The following is a 21,254-nucleotide window of genomic DNA, read 5'->3' as shown; positions in this document are numbered from 1 at the left end:
AGAAGTGAAACGGGTCATCTTTGCTTACATATACAATTAGTTGCCAATTTATGAGGCTTTTATCTCTATTCATTGGCCATTTTATTAGAAACACCCACCATTTGGATTAATTTATTGATTTTACAAATACTGACTGTAGCTCATCTGTTACTGTACAAATAAATGGTCTTTCTCTACCGCATCCATCAATGGAAATGGGTCCCCAGGGGACCACCACTGATCAGACTGGGTAGTGGCACATCAGTGGCATAAACATGGTGGAGGCATCTGTTCAGCAGTGAGGACCAGCAACAGATGAGCTACAGTCAAACTGCACATATATGATAGGTGTATCTGACAAAATGGCCAATGACTGTACAATTTAGGGTCATATATTTATATATAAACGCGCACACACACACACACACACACACACACACACACACACACACACACACACACACACACAGTAAAGGTAAGTGGAAAAAATAGTAACCTGCTAATTTATTTCCATTTATATCCACACACACACCTTGTTAGCTCCCCTTTCATATCCTTTTTGCCCCCCAATGGTCAGGACACCCACAGAGCAGGTACTATTTGGGTGGTGGATCAATCTCAGCACTGCAGTGACACAGATATGGTGATGGTGTGTTATGAGTGTTCAGGATCAGACCCAGCAGTTTTTAAACACCTCAGAGTCACTGCATAAGTAACAGTCCACCAGTACAAAGTAGGGCTAGCAAAGTACGCAGAAAAACAGATGAACATCAGTCTGTAAGTGTCGTCTGGCTGCACCAGACTAACATATACTGTAGCCTACATGCTGCCATAGCTTTAGTACACTATTTTATGTAACCTTTTACTCTTCGTTAGCTTTTTTCATTTTCTGTCCCAGACCTTAAGGATCATCTCTTTAAGTACCACCACAACAATTAAGTAAAATTTCACGGCAGAACAAGATATTGCTCACCATTTAAGGAAACTCCTCAGCATTGTCATTTAGGTGTTATTTTATTAACATTCACTTGTGAACACAATCTTGTTTAAAAAAAGTCAAAGATCCTCAGTTCATGCATTTTCTCCAATGTGAGGTTTCACAAACTGCATAAGGCTCCCTTTGCACAAAAAGCTTAAATCTCTGACTCGTCCATGGTGTACTTTAAAGATCCCACATTATTCCCATTCCTATGATTACTTTTTGCACTGAGATACAGTTCAGCTTGTGGTTCAGTACTGTTTGAGGCAGTGTCCTGGTGCAATGCACATGTAGCAGAGTCACAATGAGATGGCAGCTTGTGCTGCTGCCTGCAGCACATCTGCAGCTGCAGATGGCCCATGTACAGGTTCCACATCAGCAATGCTGCCATCATCACCGACACCACAGCCAGAGCAACCTTCATGGCCACCCAGCTGCTCTCAGTGTTCAGATGTTGTGGAGATCCTGGATACACATTTGGAACAGCAGTTGATGTATGAGGTTTTTTTGTGACTATGCCAACTAAAATACGGTCTTTATCACCTTCATCTGACACAAGGCGTAGTTCATAAACGGCCAGCGTCCTGTGGTATTGTCTACTGACTACGTGCTCCACTGACTCGCAGGTATAGCGGCCTGCGTCAGAGGCTGAAGCATTATAGATGACGAGGCCATCGTTATAGATGCTGTACTTCTTGCTAGAAGGGTTGAGCGGCTTTTCATCAAATTGCCAGTTCACCTGAGCCAGGCTGGAGTCTTGCTGGCATGGCAACTTGACATTGTTGCCCAGCACAAGGGTTCTGTTCTTCGGCATCACAGGGACTACAGCATGCACAAGCAGATTATCAGTACACATAATACTACAATAATATCTCAGTATAAATTAGAAAAAGGAAGATGTCAGTACCTGGGTCAGGGCAGCGGGAAGCATTACCCTCTTTTAAACTTTGCAAGAAATCACTGAAAAAAAGAAAAGACAAAGGATTAAGACATCTGTACACATGAATTACTGTCAATTTATTCTAGAAATGAAAGAGATGAGCAGGCTTCTTCAGCCTCAATGAGACAGAAAACCCAGCTGCTTTCTGTAGGAGACGACCTATAACCAGCCTCTGGAGAAAGCACAAAAATGCTTAGTTTACATTCTTGATGGATATTTCATTTAATGATGTCTTTTTTTCCCTCATTATGAGATTTTTGTTAAAATATTATATACTTTCAATTATTTTAGGTTAAGTGAAACTGTAAGTAAACTAAGTAATTAACTACCAGTGCAGTTCAAAATTTCACTATCACTTTACACAAGTGAAAATGTGCCGAAATATGTTGAACAATAAAAACAATGATCAGAAATTACTCAGATGCAAAGTATTAGATAAACAAATGTAATGCATTAGTTAAACTGTCTACACTGTAATATTGGGTAGTATGGCCAAAAATATATATCATGGTACAATATAATTTTCGGATGGCTTTAGTATAAAATCATGGTATTCTTAATAGAAAAAAAATGTTTGCTTGAGTAAACCTGTTTTTGTAGGTTAAGAGTGGCTTATTATTCTGCAATATCCCAGAACTATTTCACCAACCAAAGGAAATTCTAAATATTTTTACTGTCGCAACAGTAAAAACAAAACTCAACACTAGACCAATGGGCCTTGCAAAAATGGTGCCAATTAATGTTTATTATCTTAATTTTTAAATCTGGCAAATTTATTTGCCAGCATTTTGTTCGACGATTTAAGAAATTTCTATAATATAGCCCTAGATACATAAACAGGAGTTTCAAGTGTCACAAAATATTCAAAAGCACCCCATCTGATGCACTTAATTAGGTGCGTCAGAGCAGGAAATCAAAAAATTACATAGCATTGAACAGATAAACTAAACTCAATTTGAGACTACAAAAGAATGGCGATGCATTTAGCCAATGTGGAATTTGTGTATATTATTAAAATGTTAATAGATTCTACATACACATCTTTCATTTGGCTGGAGAAAGTGGTGCAGTGGCGAGCCCTCAGATCCCAGGCACAGTAAGGATCTCTGGCGAGAACACAGTCCAGACATGATGAGTAGCGACTGCAGTCAGCCAAAGGTATCTGCACCACACCAGATGCTGTACCAGCAAACAGCTGGAACTAACAAACACAAAACCAGATAATTAACCACAACACACGTTATTAGGCAAAGAAAAGCACTCACTGCTTACTAGTCATAACACAGACGTATCGTGTCTTGTGTTTATTTTGAAGAGGCATATTTGGGTTAGGGACGGCGGATATGGCAACAAAAAAATAAATAAATAAAAAAAATCACTACTTCATTTTCAAAATACACAATATGATATTTAGTTTTTCTAAGAATAAATATCTTTTAACAGTCAAAATAGAACCTGTAGTGCCATGTATAAACTTACAACTACAATGATTTTTATTCAATGTTTTACAAACTCAGCTGCACTAAATACAGATAAACAGGCCTAATTATGCTCACTTTGCAATAAAACCTAGTTAGCCAGGGTTCTTTAAGTACTGACTACAAAAAAAAGGATTTCAAATGTGCTGCTTACAAGTGAACAGAACAGTATTTCACAAAGGAAAGATCTGTCTATTATAGAGCAGCACAGCATTTTAGGGCCATTTAAGAGGCAAATACAACATAAATCAAGCGCATAAGGTATAGGGCAGGGGCGGTCAGTCTCTGACAGACAGTCAACTGGCAGACAGCAGTCCAGTTAATGACCCAGGCAAGCATTTCAGAAACACATGAGCATAAACCAGTACAGCTTCTGTACCAGTTCTGCACTGAAGTATGTTCAAATCACACACATTTACATAAATGACTTGGCTGAAGGCAGCTCATCGGAACAGAGACAACAGGGCTCAAAGATCGGCTCAAAACAAACTCAGAGACAACAAGATCGGCTCAAAAAGCTAATAATTTCAAAAATTTCATAGATTTTTAACTTCATTTGCTTTTTTTGGCTTCATTTACTTTTTTGAGAACTGATATGGTTTGTTTAAAAAAAGAAAAAAAAAAAGTGTTGTGTTAATCTTAAATTGTGTTTTTTGTACCGTGCTCGAGGAGAGACGCAGGACACTGATTGCCTCTGGGCTTTTAAACAGTTGTAATTCCTCAATGATGTGCATCTCCCCATTGTAGTTCACTGCTTTCTGCACAAAGCCATTGTCTGAAAGAGAAGCATCTCAAATGAACAGACAGTTTCACTTCTTCATCAGAGCTGCAACTGAAACTTCAAATCACAACATAACAAAAACAATTCTTGTGAATGACCACACTAAGCATACACTCATGTTTCTGTGTGTAGACTTTTCAAAAGTAGCACTGTTGTTGGGTGAGCACCAAATCTCCACCCAGGTTTTGAAAAAAGCGACACAAACAAATCCACTGAACAGGTATTCAAATTTCTCTGGCCTTTAACACAGCATGATCTTTATCTCCAAATGGAAATAACAGGAAATGCAAGGTACAGCACAGACGTACCTGTGCCAATGAACATGACAGGGTAACGCTTTCCATCAAGTGCAACTGCGCAGTCAACAACAATGCGAGTGAATGAAATCCCTCTCCTGACAAGCAGTGGCTCGCCTGTGAGGGGCTTCACAATGTCATCCATGAGCGGTCGATCTCGAATGAACTGGAGGGTTTTGTCAGGAAGGTCCAACGAGCTCTGTATTTTTGAATCTCTTGCTGCATTGTTGATGCACTGCAACAATTACAAGAAAAATGTTACCATGAATAAATAGTGTGTTCATTTTTTCAGGATGCTTTAGTCACTGTTACTATTAAAGATGATGCTATATGATCTATGTAATATACAGATGCTGGATTAGACAGTGTAGTTTTTGTCCATTAGGTACTTTTTAAAGGGCCCATATCAGTGAAAACCCAATTTTCCACCTTCAGAAATAAGAATGACATAGTATGTAAAGAGTGTAATGATTTCAAATTATACCATTGACTCCATGGTTTATATAATTTATATATGTACACACTAAGCTGCCAAAACAGGCTGCTTTAAACGAACTGCTTTTGTGATGTCACAAAAAAACAATACATTTACATATATCCACCTACTCAACCTAGAACAGTTCAGAGTGTCCAGACTGCTTTTTGAAACAGACACAACACAAGGCAGCCAACCAGAACAGAAACCAGTAACATGTCTGCCTTAAAGGCACAGTAACAAAATTGCTTGTTTAATTCTGAGGGATAAAGAGAGGTTGGAAAATGATCATGTAAAAATGAATAATGACTTTTTGGAACATATAACTTCAAAAAACAAGAGGCAGACATCAGAGGGAAAAAATAAACAAAACAAAATTGTAATAGATGAGCCCTTAAAAACAAAAAGTCTCCATTTTTAAAACCCAATTTCCCCCCAGTTTCTGTTTAAAAAAAACCCAACTGGACAATTTCCTTATCACACGATGCTACCAAGCTAGGGGGGTGAAGGCTAGCATGTGTCCTTCATGACGAGTGAAGCTCATCTTTTTGAATTGCTGTCAACACATCCTTTCACAACTCAAAGTGCTTGGAGCAAAACAGCAACAAGGTAAAGCTGCAGATTACAGAAGTATAATTTCTGTCCAGCAAACATGCCATGAAATGAAAAATAGTGACTCACAGCTCCTGGTCGAGGGACAGGAGGGTCTCCAGTATACATGATCCACTTCACATGAGAGGCCTCTACTGTTACTGGCGTTTTATACTTTCCATGGGAGAACACCTCATTAATATCTAACACGCTGTACGCACACACTGCTGAAGACTTGTAATTCGAGGCCCTAAATGCAAAACAGACACACAGACAGACACATTAAGAATCACGCCTTTCATCACATAAGTAAATATACAATTCTCGCCAGGACTGAAACAAGCTATTCCTGTTCTAGATGTTAGGGAGCAGAACAGGTCAGATTAAGGCTCAGCAATATTTTGCAGTGCAGATCTCCTGCCTACCTTGCAAAAGAAAAACGTTACTCACGACTGGGAAGTAAAGATGGCGTAAAAAACACTGTTCCTCCAGTTGCTGTCGCGAACCTGGAAGACATCTTGTACAACAAATGGCAGAATGTTCCCAGACACCGGGCATTCCAGACTGGCCTTAAGGAAAGAGGTCCATCTCCTTTGCAAGGTCCTCTGACCACCCCGATCACCCTGCACAGTTAAATAAATGAATAAATGAAAACAGAACAAGTGCCAGAACTAAACTATTCATGTATTAAGTTGATGGAGAAACTGAGTGTTTCACTCCTTTAAACTCCTTTAAATCTTGGGCTTATTAATCTTAAGTCTTGTTTCTCCATTTTACTACATAGCATTAGTGAAATACAATGACACTAATATGCAAGTTATGTGAAGTATGGGCTCACATATGGGCCCTTAAGATTTTAGGGGTGAAACCGATCATACAGTAGGGGTGAATATCTGACTAATAAATCAACTAGTGGTTTCTGTGGGCAGCATTCAACTAGCTAAGGACTGTGCCTACACAAAACAGGCTTTTAAGCCAGACTGAACAGGTTATAAGAACCACTGTCTCTAATAGGAAAGGGCCAATTGAAGGACATAAAGCCTCCAATCACAGACCGATTGGTGCAACATGTGCAACAAAAACATACTTCTATTGAATAAACTTGGAACACCAGCAAGAAAACCCACAAGGATCTTGACTACAACTTTATATAATTTGTGACTAAACATTTAAAATGGGATATCACAAATGTTTCTTGGTTCTGTGACTAGGACCATTTTGCTCTGAAAGGCTTACAGGTGAGTAGATGCAACTGCCTGCTTAAAAACTTAATTTGATAAATGATTTATTCCCCTACAGTGCAAAGAAGCACAGCTAGAGATCTAAAATAAGTCCAAGAGAGCTGTTGTGGTTTTAGCATCCAGTTTACATCAGACAGCCCATGTAACTTTGTGGGCAGAGTGCCTGAGGCTGACACTTATTAAAATACAACCAAAAAAACTCTTACAGGGCATCTCTTACACCCCAAAGCACAGTATCCATCATGCCAGCCCCTTTCTGAAGTGCTCACTTTTTGTTTTAAAGTATAATAATGATGCCTAGTTGACCAGTCAGCTGCTTTTTTGAGCAACTAGTGAAAAATGAGCCATGCAGCCCTTACATTACAAGTGTGAACCGCAATTAACTTGATTCTTACCTTGCAGACCTGAGCAACTCGTGACACTATGAGCTTGTTGTAGAAATCATATTCTACTGCATTTTCACTGAAGAATATGTAGATCTTGTCATCATCCCCTTCAGGACTGTCCATACTCTCTGGGACCACATCCATGTAGACAAAGTTGGGCTCTACGAGGGGTATTAGGAGAGGAAGGCAACACTGATAAATGTAAGTAAGCAGCATGTTACTTTTGCACAGTGCCTAATATAACAATGAATCAAATGCAATGCTGCTTAAAGGGGCATTCCAGGCTAGTAGCATTCAATGTTATTTGTGATGTTATTTTGTAGCACAGCATTGTATGCCTCTGCCTCAACACACATTTCAAAAACAGCACAGCCTCAAGTCCCCAAAGCAGTTCTTCTAAAATTAGATTTTATAAACTGTAAAATGTTATGTTTTTGTATCAACAAGCATTAAGGTCATTTGCTCCATGATGGGTTGAAGGACGCAAACCGATAACTATATTTAGAAAAATGGAAGACAAGCATACCATTGAGCCAGGAGCTTTCAGTGCGCAGGACGGTCTGAGAGCTGCGAAGGATGACTGGCTCGGAGCCCAGGAAATTAAGGACAGTCGCAGAGTACAAGTCTCCATCTGACAGAAGAGAGCAATAAACAAGGTTCAGCCACTGCATCAAATACTACCAACAGCCATGAAACGATCACAGAAGGTGTCTTTAGTAACCTACGACCTTGTCTGTGATATGGTGAAGTTGGTCAATTGATTCGGACAGTAAAATCATTTTTCAATCAAGCTCAAGAAGAACTTTAACACCACCAAACAGGAGCAGTAGATTAGTTTTAATCCCAAAAGGGCAAACTACAACTGTCCAAGTTGTTTTAAGCCCTGCTGCTCCTTTGCCCGATTTTGAAACCAAAATGGAGGATACAGTTTTTCCATTATTGGAACATAAATATGCCTTTGTGGTAAACAACTAGGATCATATTGATAGATACTGTATATGTTGTTTCAACAGTAAGTCAATCAATGACCACACTGCTATACTTATTAAAATGGATTTCTTGCATGCCAACTTGTTCTCTAAGCAAATGATCACTTGGGTTGGTAAATTGAGTGGTCTGAAATTAATTATTTGACTTTTAGCAGAGGACAAAAAGTAATTATATGAGAAATAATAAAATAAATTGATCATGAGGGAAAAGAGGATGCATATTCTTAACAAATAAAATAATAAATAAATAAAATAACAAAAAATAAATAATAATAAATCAGAATGCACCAAGACAAGAACGTACATACCAACCACGACGGACGAGTACCTCTGAGAGGGATCAAAGGGACATTTGCCCTTCCCCTCCTCCTGTTTTCCCTCCAGTTTCAGCTGTCCGTCAGCATAAACCTGTTCACAAGGAAAGCAAATACATCACAACCTTCGACTCTTATCTTGTATTAATCTTGTTTTGAAAAAGCATGACAGAGAAAAAGTTTGAACACAGCAGCTCTACCCTCTGTGGGGGGCAGCAGTTGAGGATTACTGCATATGAAAGGCAGCTCAACAGCTAAGAAATTACTGTAAACAACACACTTGTAGTTGTAAATACAAACATTTCTAGTGATTATAAACTTACAAGAGTATCACAGATGGGGTTGAAAGCATTTGTGCCACAAACATACATGACATCTTCACTGATCTGGTGCAGCGTCCTTATGTAGTTCCGACAATCAATCTGAAAGAGTAAAGCTGGATTAGAATATAATAAAAGTCTCGGAATAAAATAAGTAGCTACCATACACACTACTGTTCAAAGTTAGGTTATATCAGTATTTTATATTTGTATATCAATATCTTACACAATGTAGAAATACTATAAACTGGACACCAGACAGTATTATAAGTGTTCTTCAATATTTCAAGTACTTTAAGAGAATCAATTAGTTAACGCTATGCAAGTTTATGGAATTTGGAGATGGTGGAAATGTGTAATCTCACACAAACGTGCAGTAGAACATTTTACTATGCGAGTTGTGCTTCAGACCCCTTCCCCTAGCAGATGAATCTAATGAATGTGAGCACATTGAAAAGTACTCACAGAGACCTCAGTCAAAAGCTTGGTGAAAGACATGTCTTCAGAGAATGTAAATGAATGATCTACTATTGTTATCATATCTTCATATTAAGTATAAAGTTTTTTATAATTTACTTATGATTGTGCATTTGACCCTGAACAGCAAGCTAGATCTTTTTTTTTTTACCTGCACGTGTGACTTTAATAAGAGGTATGAAGTTGTCTTAAAAATCTTGTGAAATCAGACCTGATGTCTCTAACTTTGATATTATTATTCCAGGCTTTACATGGTGGCTTGCAGGAGCACACATGCTATAATTTAAGTAATTTTTTTCTCTTCTGACTCTTTCTTTCAAATGGTTTGAGTTGCAGCAGATAAACAGTGAACCTATAGTTTCCTATTACTATTTGAAACCTGTAAAGTTGCACACAGCTAGCATCATTTTATACATGTACCGGCAAAAAACATTTTATACATTAGAAACACTCATTTCAAACTTTTTTTTCTGGTGATTATAAACGTCTCAACCATAGCACGCATCAGCGTATGAGTGGTGATAATACAGAAAGAGCAAACTCACATCAGGATGCTTTCCTTTGTAGGTGCACTCGTCCTGCTTTGCCTGCGTGACCTGCCACCTTACCTGATATATTAAGCACAATCAAATTAGCAAAGCTGTTGCATTTAACTGCATCTAGGGAACACAATGAATTCAGCTGCTCAGAAAGTTTAAAAAGCTACCTCAGCCTGGACAAAAGAGATGTTTTTGATGTCAAGCGCATAGATGGCTTCTCTGGCTCCCACTATCAGCAGACCCAGGTCCTCCCTCATCAGCATGGAGGAGTAATTCCAAATACCTTCCTTCCTGAACACTTTAAAATGGCTACCTGATTGGTTAAAAAACAGAAATGAACTGGAGAACAAGTAACATATTCGAATGGCAATATACAAAAAGACAAATATCGCTGCTGTCAGACCAAAAAAGTAACTTTACAGGAGAAGGAAAAAAAACCTACTTTAGTATTAACGCAAGTCAATGAAACCAGACATTTTTCCAAATAATTTTGGGCTGTTTCTTTTAGTCCATTCAACTTGAACTTTACACACAAAGCAAAGCACAGTAAGTATTTTCATAATACTGAAAAATGACAAAAATGGAGATATAAGGTTTTGGTCCGCCGGCAGAGATATGCATCAACATGTCTGCCCATGTCCCGCCTATAAATGCGTTCTACAATGCATCTTGAATCGCAAATGAATGTTCAGATGCTTAGAGACTTACTGATTCAATCTATCCTAACAGAGTGACCTGCACCAACACAATTACAAGTTATGTGCTACAATTTGTGATTTCTTAAGTTTTTTTTTTTTGTTGCTAATTTAAAGCTTGTCTTACCTTGCAATAGTTGTTGCTACGAAAGACCGCATTTATGGGCAGACCATGAATGGCTCAACTACCACAATTTGCCACATCCTAAAAGTTTATTGGCAAAAGAAATAATTACGGATTATGATCTAGCAATGAAACATAAGCTCCAAGACTAGTCCAAGATTAGGCTTAATCCTTGTCTGGGAAAATCAACCCACAGGGAAAAGACATGCACATATGAAGTACAGCTGGATACTAGAACAGCGTGTCTTACTTTCATATGGGACACTTTTTCGAGGAGTGCAGTCTGGTGTACAGAGGACAGTGAGGGCATAGGCAAGCATCAAGCCACAGAGGACGTTTGGGGTGAGGAGAGAAGAGGACATGGCGCGAGAGCCAGGAGGAGCTTGGCTACTTTGGAGTTCAGTTCACCAATCAACACAAAAAAGCACTAAAATTTAGAGAAGTCTTTTTGGCACATTGCCATTGTTGTTCAGTAAGGAGTCCAGGCTAGGTAGGGGTAAGCCTCCAGCTTAACTGTTTGCAGTTTCTGCGTTGCTGCAGATGAAGAGGGAAATCCATGGTGTCTGTTGTACAGCAGATTGGAAGATGATGGATCGATTGCAGTTTGGCCTCTTGACCGCATCATCTAAATTATGTTTTTTCAGGGGTCTCCATCTGAAAAATCAAAGCAGTGTCAATTAAAGAAGACAAATGACCTTAATACTACTTACCAGCATCTTAACATAGTCTAATACTGTATATCTATTCCCCAAATACACATGACCATTGATGCATTTAAGAAAATATTGCACACCTACTGCACAAATAACCTAAACAAAGCAAACTGGGGTATTAGTAATACACTGTTGAAACACGTTCACTCTAAAGCACCCTTGTGGCTTTTCTCTTCAGTTTGTCATGCTTAGCCATGCTCAGTTACAGGGAAAAAGCAGGAAAAACAGGCTACACACAACTCCTTTGCTTGAAGCCAACCTGTTGGCTACATTCACAAATCACAACAAGTCTGTTGTTATTGGCTGTCAGGTTTCCACCTAGCTACACCACAACTGGGACTGCCATCTCAATGCCTCTAGTGACATTCTCCAACTTCAGTCCCAGAACACAGCACTGCACCAATTAGCAATGAGCCCTGAGTATACAATGATTATCTACAAACAGAGAAAATGATACAGTACTGTACAAAAGTCATATTTAACACATACATGTACATTATATTTACAAAAGTGTTGGCTCATATGCTTTCACACGCATATGAACTTGAGTAACATCCCATTCTTAATCCATAGGGTTTAGTATGATGTTGGCCCACCCTTTGCAGCTATAATAGCTTCAACTCTTCTGGGAGGCTTTCCACAAGGTTTAAGAGTGTGTTTATGGGAATTTTTGACCATTCTTCCAGAAGCACATTTGTGAGGTCAGACAATGATGTTGGACGAGAAGGTCTGGCTCGCAGTCTCCACTCCAATTCATCCCAAAGGTGTTCTACTGGGTTACGGTGCAGGCCAGTCAAGTTCTTCCACACCAAACTCACTCATCCATGTCTTTATGGGCCTTGCTTTGTGCACTGGTGAGTAGTCATGTTGGAAGAGGAAGGGGCCATCCCAAAACTGTTCCCACAAAATTGTAAGCATGAAATTGTTCAAAACCTCTCTGCTGAAGCATTAAGAGTTCCTTTCACTGGAACTAAGGGGCCGAGCCCAACTCCTAAAAAAAACAAAAAAAAAACAAACAACAACCTCATACCATAATACCCCTTCCGCCAAGTCAAGTCAAGAGGCTTTTATTGTCATTCATACAAGTACACAGTGGAGTGAAATTTTGTTCCTCCAGGAACAACACGGTGCAACAAGAACAAAAAAGTACGAAGTGCGAACATGCAGACATAGTGTGCAGACATAAAAATTAAGCTAGACACAATATAATAAATATGATAAATTAAACAGACATTAGACACCATAAACATACAGGACCGTGCAGCACCGACACAGCACACACACAACACCATAACACCAAACTTTACATGTCACAATGCAAACAGACAAGTACCATTCTCCTGGCAACCGCCAAACCCAGACTCGTCCATCTGATTGCCAGACAGAGAGGCGTGATTTGTCACTCCAGAGAACATGTCTCCATTGCTCTAGAGCCCAGTGGTGGTGCTTTACACCACATTCAACACTCTGCACTGCGCTTGGTGATGCAAGACTTGAATGCAGCTGCTCAGCCATGGAAACACATTCCATGAAGATCTCTACACTGTTCTTGACATAATCTGAAGGCCATATGAAGCTTGGAGGTCTGTAGCGATTGACTCTGCAGACAGTTGGCAACCTCTGTACCTCAGCATCTGCTGACCCCGCGCTGTCATTTTACGTGGCCTACTACTTTGTGGCAGAGTTGCTGTCATTCCCAATCACTTCCACTTTGTTATATTGACTGGACTTCATGACTGGACTTGTTCCACAGGTGGCATCCTATCACGGTACCACACTGGAATTCACTGAGCTCCTGAGAGCGACCCATTCTTTCACAAATGTTTTTAGAAGCAGTCTGCATGACTACATGCTTGTTTTATACACCTGTGGCCATGGAAGTGATTGGAACACCTGAATTCAGTGATTTGGATGGGTGATTGAATACTTTTGTCAATATAGTTTATAATTTTTTTTTTTTTAGTATTTAGTGCAAGGGTGCCCAATCCTGGTCATCGAGATCTATCACCCTGGGGAGTACAGATCCAACACACCTGGCTCTAATTGTCACAATCCCCTGAGGACCGTCATTACCTGAATCAGGTGTGTTAGATTACGGTTAGGGCTAAACTCTGCAGTATGGTATATCTCCAGGACCAGGATTGGGCACCTTTGCCTTTTATTACAGCTTCCATTCTTTTTGGGAGTCTTGCTTTCAGTTTTTCAAAGAAATCTGAAGGGATATTTTTCCACACCTCCAAAAGATGGTCAATCCATTGTTCTGCGAAAACCAGCAGCAATTTTCTTCTATTTGTGTCCATCTATTTTACAGTAATAGCTTCTTGATGGCTACACTTCAGTAAGCTTTTAGACCCATAGTGTTGAGTAGTCCTCTCACAATAGAAGAATGAACAGAAACACATGATTCCTCACCCCCCCCCTCCCCCCTCAAAGCAGGAGTGGATCTCTCAAAGATGAAAGCAAAACTAAAAACAGTTTTGATAGGAAATTAAATAAATGACCATAAATGTTTTTCCCCCCAGTTTTGCACAGTTCTACAAATCACTAGTAGATGCATTTTCCCACAAATAACAGCAAATCCAAATCAGTAACTGCACAGCTTATACTTAAGTTTACTTAGCTCATTACATGCAAAACGTAATGCAAGCTTTGGGCTTGCAATGGTGTTTTTTTTTTAATGCACCTTAATGGACATGTTTGATAACATGGACTTCTACAGCTTCACTACTGGACACACACGGAGTTGCAGGTTTCTAATAGATCTGTTTAGATGTGTTTAGAACTGCAAGACAGCTGTCAAGTTGTCTATGTGCCAGCCTAACCAAAGGCACAGCTGACTGTGGTCATGTTGTGCACATTAAAAAGACAATCTGCAAATGAGGACCATTTCAGATGGAAACTAGACCAGATTGAGGAGAGACTAACCACAAAAGAGAATACAAGGAGACTGCTGTGATTTGCATGACAAAGAGGCAATGAAATAGCTGGGAATTGAAGGCAAGATGAATAAATTGAAAACAAGCAACCTGCTTACTGACTCAAGTAATATACAGGTTTTTTTTTCTGATCAGTGTTAGAACAGGGTTTCAGGACTTCGCAGAAAAATCTGCTTTACCTGTGTGGACAGCAGATGTTGATCACTAAAGATCATCTTAAAATGACACACATTTACCAAACTACCACTAAAGTCAACAATACAACTCTTAATAAACCCTTAACTAATTAAATTAGACACAAACACAGACAAATCATTCCTCAACCAATTATCATCTGATCACAAGTTCTACTGATATATTACAAGTGAATAGTTATTAGGTATAAAAGGACTCCAACTGGGTAAGCTGAGGAAAGATTCTGCTACAATATGCAATCTTTGTGGCTTAATGGCCAGACCATTCCAGGACTTCACAAATATTTGCTGCACATTTTATCCATTTTCTTATTTTCCCCAAGTGTTTTCAATGGGCGGGAATATAATCCATTATATATAATATATATGGATATAATATATCCATTTTTTCCCCCAAACACACAGGAACCTCATAAACGACCATTAGCTCAAGGACATTGGAATTTACTTCTACAACTCTATTTCTATTTATTCTAAATACATTGCCACCTGTTTTTTGGGAGAATAAGGTGAGCAAGTGTGAAGAAGTTCTCCTTGCCTACTCAGCTTAGAAGCCACTACTAACAGCTGCTCACATAACACACTATAGAAGACCCATTTCTGGTTCCCTAAAAACATTTTAATGCGTAGTTCTTTAAAGCAATAGTTTTGTAAATAACTGAAATGTGAAGAAACTTTTCCCGCATTTAAAGAACATAATATGAAGGTCCAATTTAAGTCTTTCCTAGAGCTGTTCATCAAAGCCAAGAACCATTTAGGCATCTGTATTATTATGAGTGTACAAATCTCACTACATGCATCAGAAATTATTCCAAACCACAGTGTAAGTGAAACATGGTGTCAGTGATGGTCTCTGTTCTAGCTAGGATTTTCGCTTAATAGTAGGTAGAGGAGTTGGGAGGGGCAATGAAGCACGTTATTACTTGTTAATAGCATTTCTCCACACCCCCTGGTACAAGGTGACAATAAGAAGAGATTTTAGAGGCAAAAGGGAAAACAAAAGGTTTTGCCTTTTAAATGAAATGATATTCTGACTGCAAAATTTTGCAAAGTTTTTATTCTGTCTAGCAATCTTTACACCACAGGAATGAACAAAATGAACAGTTCAAGGAAAAATCAACTTACAGTTTTTGCAATTCCTCACACAGCACTACATGTCCGGACCTCCCACAACAACTTACACAACAGTGTACCGAACTCTCGGAATGTTAGTGAGTCACTGTTTTCCAACAGGGCTTCAACGTGCTAAAGGCCACTCTACCATACGAAGCTAATACTTGCTCTCCTAGGGCTGATGACAAGGCTCCTTCGTTCCACCCAATGAGAACTGAGTGTGTGTTTGGTTTGTGTTATTATTTAAAACAAGGGGACAAGCTGGGGCACGCCAGAGGCCGAGCAAAGACACCTCGCTGTTGTTCACTGGCAGAGAAACTATTTGCCCGATTCTGACTGCCTGTAAACACAGGGTGTCATTCTGTTTCACTGATTTGAAATGTTGCAAATTATCAGAAGTGAGCTGGGAAAAAACTGCTCACATCAGGGGGCGGCAAAGCTTTGGAAAAGTTTCCTGTAGTGGGGAAATGTGGGCTGGTTCAGGCCGACAGTCTATCAGGGCTTACTTACTGCTAGCCAGGCATAGTGTTCTCACACACACACACACACACACACACACACACACACACACAGTGTTTCCCCACAGTTCCTAGGGGGAGCACCACATGGGGGGCGAGGGTGAGAGGTTATTTTCATAAACGATTATCTGATCTCATTTTAGCTGTAATTTGCATATTGAGCTTATGTATCTGAATGAATGTTATGCCTCTCACGTTTTCTGTTTTTAGATGTGAAGAACCTCCCAAAAAGGCATTTTACAAATTGCTATTATAACTTACAAACTGCCATCATAATTCCTGACCAAATCCTTGGGATTTCATGTACACAGTTCACTTTGTATGAAACAAAGGTGTTTTAGGAACAAATGTAAAAGCAACATCAAAGTCATACAGTAGCTAAGATTGACGGCAATGCAGCCACAGCAAACTGAGAAGGTTCAGCTGATGTTGCTCATACAGGGTGTGTAACTAAATGAGCCATCACTGAATCAGATGCAAATTGTTTAAAAATCATAAAAAACCCACAGGTATAAGTACATACTTTCAAAAAGTACAACAGTCTCTAGTTATTTAAGGGAACATACTTATATTCTAGCATATAGACTCGTACAGACTCAATGCAGCTTAAAAACAATAACTACAACAGAATATGGTATTATGTTCCCTTAAGTAACCAAAAGGTACTAAAGATGTACCCTTGAGGGGTACCACCGCAGTGACAGAGTACAGTCAGCCTATAACCTTGTGAAGAACCCTTCACATTTCCATACAGCTCGCACAACTAGTTTTAAGGTCTATATAGGAGACATCCATCAAATAGTTCACTTCTGTACTATAGATACAGAGATGCAGGCACACATTTGGTCTGAGATATTTTATAGGTCTTATATCCCTGATAGGTCTTTAAGAAAGACATGTTACCTTAATACTATAACGAGACCACACAGTTCTCAACAGTGTGCAGATTTAATATACTACAGGAGAGACATCATACATGACGGTTTCACAAGACACAAGCCTGACTCAGGACACTCCCAGAAAGTACAGTGTTCCTAAAAAGTTTTAGAATAAAATCCTCCTACAGTGACAGCTACAAGCATAGCAATCGTTGGTCTAATCTACTGCGAAGGACACAGGAGGACTGTGGGAGGAAGCTTGTTTTCATTGTGTTACAGTAATGTTGCGAAATCTCACCACTAGAAAATACACCCAATTCCTTGTTAGGTTATCTCAGCTGCAGTCAGAACAAACTTATCGATAAAATGAACCCAGTATGACTCCTCAGGTGAGAACACTAATTAGCTTTGAAGGCCCAGGTTGTTGTTCTAAGGCTTTGTCTTCGGTTCAAAGTTTGGCAGTTCCCAAATTGTATTCACATTAAGAGAGTAGTAGATAAGGTAAACCTGCCAAACCCAGTAAACGTGTAGGTGGTAGTGAGTAAGATATTACAAGCAGTCAGACCTGCTCTAAGAAATGGATGTTTAAAAAAAATAATAAATAAATAATTATAAAGTCTTTGACACAAGTCAGGGCAGGATTTACAGAAAAATTAAACAAAAATCTGACTGTGAACATGGTCTTAATTGGTCTGATCAGGTTAAATCAGGTTTATTTCGCAAGGTATGTTACACATGTATGATTAATCTGTCTGGTTGAGTACACAAGCTTGATAGCCTCACTCAGCACACTACACTATTAAGAAATGCAAGAGATAAACAGGTAAAATGGAATAGAAGTAGGAAAGTACACACATAAATATGGTTCTTCAATGGTTCTTTAGTAAACAAATTTGAAAAATTATATATGTGTGAGTGTGTATGTATATACATATGCATATATGTATATTATATATGTGTGTGAGAGAGAGAGAGAGAGAGAGAGAGAGAGAGAGAGAGAGAGAGAGAGAGAGAGAGAGAGAAATAGAGAGAGAACCAATTTCTTTACTAAAGAACCCTTGAAGAACCGTATTTAAGTGTGAACTTTCATACTTCTAGTACATGGTTTAAAAAAAAAAAAGCCTACATCGTAAAAAAACACTTAAACTCTTTATATGATTAAAGGGTTCTTTGCTTTGTGAAATGGTCATTCAGATTAGTGGAAAAAGTGCTGTATATGGTTCTACATAGCACCAAAAAGTGTTTTTCTATTGTTACAAGTGTGACATCAATACAACAGCAGAACCTTTTAAAAAATTCTATATAGAACCATCGACAACACATTCTCCACAAATATGCTTTCACTTCGCAAGGAACTCTTTAATCATGCAAAGGGTTCTTTGAGAGTAAAAGTGCAGGTGAATGAGAATACATACAGAATTCCACAACAGTCAGAAACCACCTTTTTGGTAATGTAATTTCCAGTCAAAACAGCAGTCAAATTAAAATAAGCTTTAAAAAAAAAGCTTTAAAAAATTATTAAAAGCTAAGGCGATCACACAAGTCTTAGTGACAGTTTCGGTGGTCTGCGATCAGATAGAGAGACTTAAAGCATTCATCTTTGAGAGAGAAGAAGAAAGAAAAAGAAAACAAAAAAACAAATAAAGCTCCTCTGTTACTTTAGATTTCAAAAAAGATGTGCAGCTCTCTCAAGCTGAGAAAAGGAAATTTAAAAAAAAAAAAAAAAACCAACAACAGAAAAAAACAAAAATTTTCTCTACAACACAAACGGGACATGCGAGATGTGGCATAATAGTGAATATAAATCTGAAATTTGGATTATTTAGAAAATGCGACCAGCTTCTAAGACTGAACTTTGGAAGTGTGGAAAAAAAGATTTCTTTAAAAAAACTGAAAGCAGGTCCTCTGAAAAAAAGGAAGCTGTAATAAAGGCAAAACAATTAAATAATACAGAAGGGTTCAAATCTCAGGACGACATGACCTGGGACAGACGCTTTGAGAACTTTTACAGTAGTATAAGTAAATTCGGACTCCAACAAAACCAAAAATGAATAAATAAATCAAACAAAACCGTTAAGCTTGACTATCAACTTTTCATTAACACATTAGCACACAGATTCTTTAGAATGCCATACTGATGAGTTGAATTTCCCTGGAAATTCATTCTCAGTTCGCCACACACTAAAGACTGAAGAGCTTCTGGTCACTGTGGTACAGCAGGCATTTCTAAAGAAGCCTCCTGCTACACTCAAAACATTACCAGTAACTTGCAAAGTGAAGTCTTCTGGGTTACAACATTATCCTATCAAATGCATACTAGGCCATTTACTAGCCTACATAAACATATAGATGCAATAGACACCGAGAAAAGGCATAATACTTACACCAAATGCAGATTTAATAAACTTCAACCGGGTAAAGTTATAGTCTCATTATCCCAAAGTAGAGACATTTTATATTCAGTACTCTATAAAAATATTCTGTATATATATAAAGGTGTAATAGATGCACAGATGGCACAGCCCTGCCATGTGCTGTGTAGCAAGATCACGGCACTAACTGAATCAGGCGTGTTAGAGGAAGACAAACATGATGTGTCGTTAGGGGAGACAGTCCTGAGAACTGTGAATGGAAAGAGGTGCCTAAAGTCTCTATAATGTTAATAATACACAACATAAACAGAAAACAGACTGACAGTGGTACTAAAACACTGTGTGGGTAAGCGTGGTCTGTCGGGCGGTTTTATTCCAGCAACAAGTCGCATTTCAGCTGCTACCTATTTAAATAACTAACTAACTTAGCCACCAACATTTCCATTTAGTCACATGAAAACCAACAATATCTGTTTACTAAGCCATATTTAGACACTTGTGGCTAAGTACTTAAAGTAACCAGCCACCGGCAAACAAGACATACAGGGTGCTCGACCTACCTGCAGTGTCCGTGAGGGCGTTAGGTTAACTTGCGTAACGTAACGTTAGCCGTCTTCACGGTAGGTAACAGTTAACTAGCTAGCTAACTATAACAGAAGCGAACAAAAATAAAATAAATAACTCCGTTATCCAAATAAAATGGCATACTCGGCCGTATCTCACGTGTTACCAATAAAAGTGGGATTTATAGCAGAGAAAAGAACTTTTACTTCCGGCAAACAAAAACACGACTTTTCCCAGGTGCTAGTGTTTGTTTAAACGTGTGTACGGCGTGGTGTAGCGTCGGTCGCGCTCCATTCCGCAGCATCTTCCCTTGTGCCCTTCACTTCGTCTGAAGGGGGCGACCGCAGGTAAAAGGCCGTTCTTCGCCCAGTGCAATGAGTGAAGGCATGTGCCCTTAAACACCGAAGCAAATGACATATTGTGTCCCCTAAACCCCATAAAGCACAGACAGAAGAATATCACCATAATTTCACAAGGTGCTAAATATAACTTTATATAACGCCTCTTGAAGATGCTGTTGCTTTAAATATCCCAAAACATCTTCGCTATTTAGACGCTAAACTTTTAACGTTAAACACTTCATGGCAACTACTGTTCTGTCTGTATGAAAGTCATGTTTGAATGGTATGTATGGCCTCAGGATGGTGTATGGCCTCAACCTGGCTGTATTTAAAGTATAATTCAATATTTATACGCACCAGTTTAATAAAAAATAATAAAGTGTGACTTACTGCAGACGTTCATTTCTCCTAAACAAGACCATTTTACATTCTGTGGATTTTATGCATAATGACATAATGCCATGGCAACAGCACCTGCAGTGCATTGAATGAGAGTAAACCGTTACACTGCTATTTTGAGACTATTTGGAGACTTTGGACAGTGCCATCATTTATCACATTACAAGTCGTCATTTCTCTCTGTTTAATCATTTCAGTCTCTGTTTAAGAAAGCATATATGTATGGCTGGTATGCTCATGTTTTTTTCATGCCTAGATAATTACATATTTTTGTGAATTACAACATTTTAAGTAAAACATGCCAAAACTGCAACAGCAAAATGGGCATTGAATATATATTTAAAATTAAATTGCTGGATTTGCTTTAACTAAACATCAGCTATCTTTTCCTTTTGTGTAACTGGTGGCCCAGAGATTGATGTTGGGGTAAGGGAGTCGGAAGGCACACTACGTTGCAGTGCATGCTGGGGACTGTGGTGCATCTCCAGGTGAAACAGGCTTATAATAATGGAAATAAATTTCAGGAATCCGAATAGAATTGTGTCACAGGCCTGACTTATGTTTGACACATGGGCTCTAAATGGTTGAAGTGTGATTAACAAGCTTGAGGGAAAGCAGACCA

General features: G+C 38.8%; 1 protein-coding gene across 4 annotated transcripts; it reads right to left on the bottom strand.

Moving 5' to 3' along the window:
- Positions 1-974: 974 nt before the first annotated feature.
- Positions 975-20,168, bottom strand: si:ch211-129c21.1 (uncharacterized protein LOC563087 homolog). 4 transcript variants are annotated; one of them, XM_017716784.2, is made up of 15 exons: positions 19,889-20,168; positions 10,855-11,258; positions 9,953-10,098; positions 9,792-9,854; positions 8,773-8,871; positions 8,444-8,543; positions 7,673-7,777; positions 7,156-7,307; positions 5,970-6,142; positions 5,610-5,769; positions 4,466-4,688; positions 4,036-4,151; positions 2,936-3,099; positions 1,866-1,918; positions 975-1,780 (listed from the first exon to the last, which is right to left on the bottom strand). In XM_017716784.2, exons 2-15 carry the CDS (start codon positions 10,964-10,966, stop codon positions 1,113-1,115), a joined length of 2,334 nt encoding a protein of 777 aa, XP_017572273.1. In that variant the 5' UTR covers positions 10,967-11,258; positions 19,889-20,168; the 3' UTR covers positions 975-1,112. The 4 variants fall into 4 exon arrangements, with proteins under 4 accessions (XP_017572273.1, XP_037401003.1, XP_017572274.1 ...); XM_037545106.1 differs by lacking the exon at positions 19,889-20,168 and adding an exon at positions 19,341-19,418; XM_017716785.2 differs by lacking the exon at positions 19,889-20,168 and adding an exon at positions 15,573-15,722.
- Positions 20,169-21,254: the final 1,086 nt, after the last annotated feature.

The sequence above is a fragment of the Pygocentrus nattereri genome, chromosome 15 (genome assembly GCF_015220715.1).
Source record: "Pygocentrus nattereri isolate fPygNat1 chromosome 15, fPygNat1.pri, whole genome shotgun sequence".
In the NCBI taxonomy this organism is placed as follows: domain Eukaryota; kingdom Metazoa; phylum Chordata; class Actinopteri; order Characiformes; family Serrasalmidae; genus Pygocentrus; species Pygocentrus nattereri.
The sequence above is the reverse complement of the archived record's forward strand: the minus strand, read 5'-3'. Positions and strand labels throughout refer to the sequence as shown.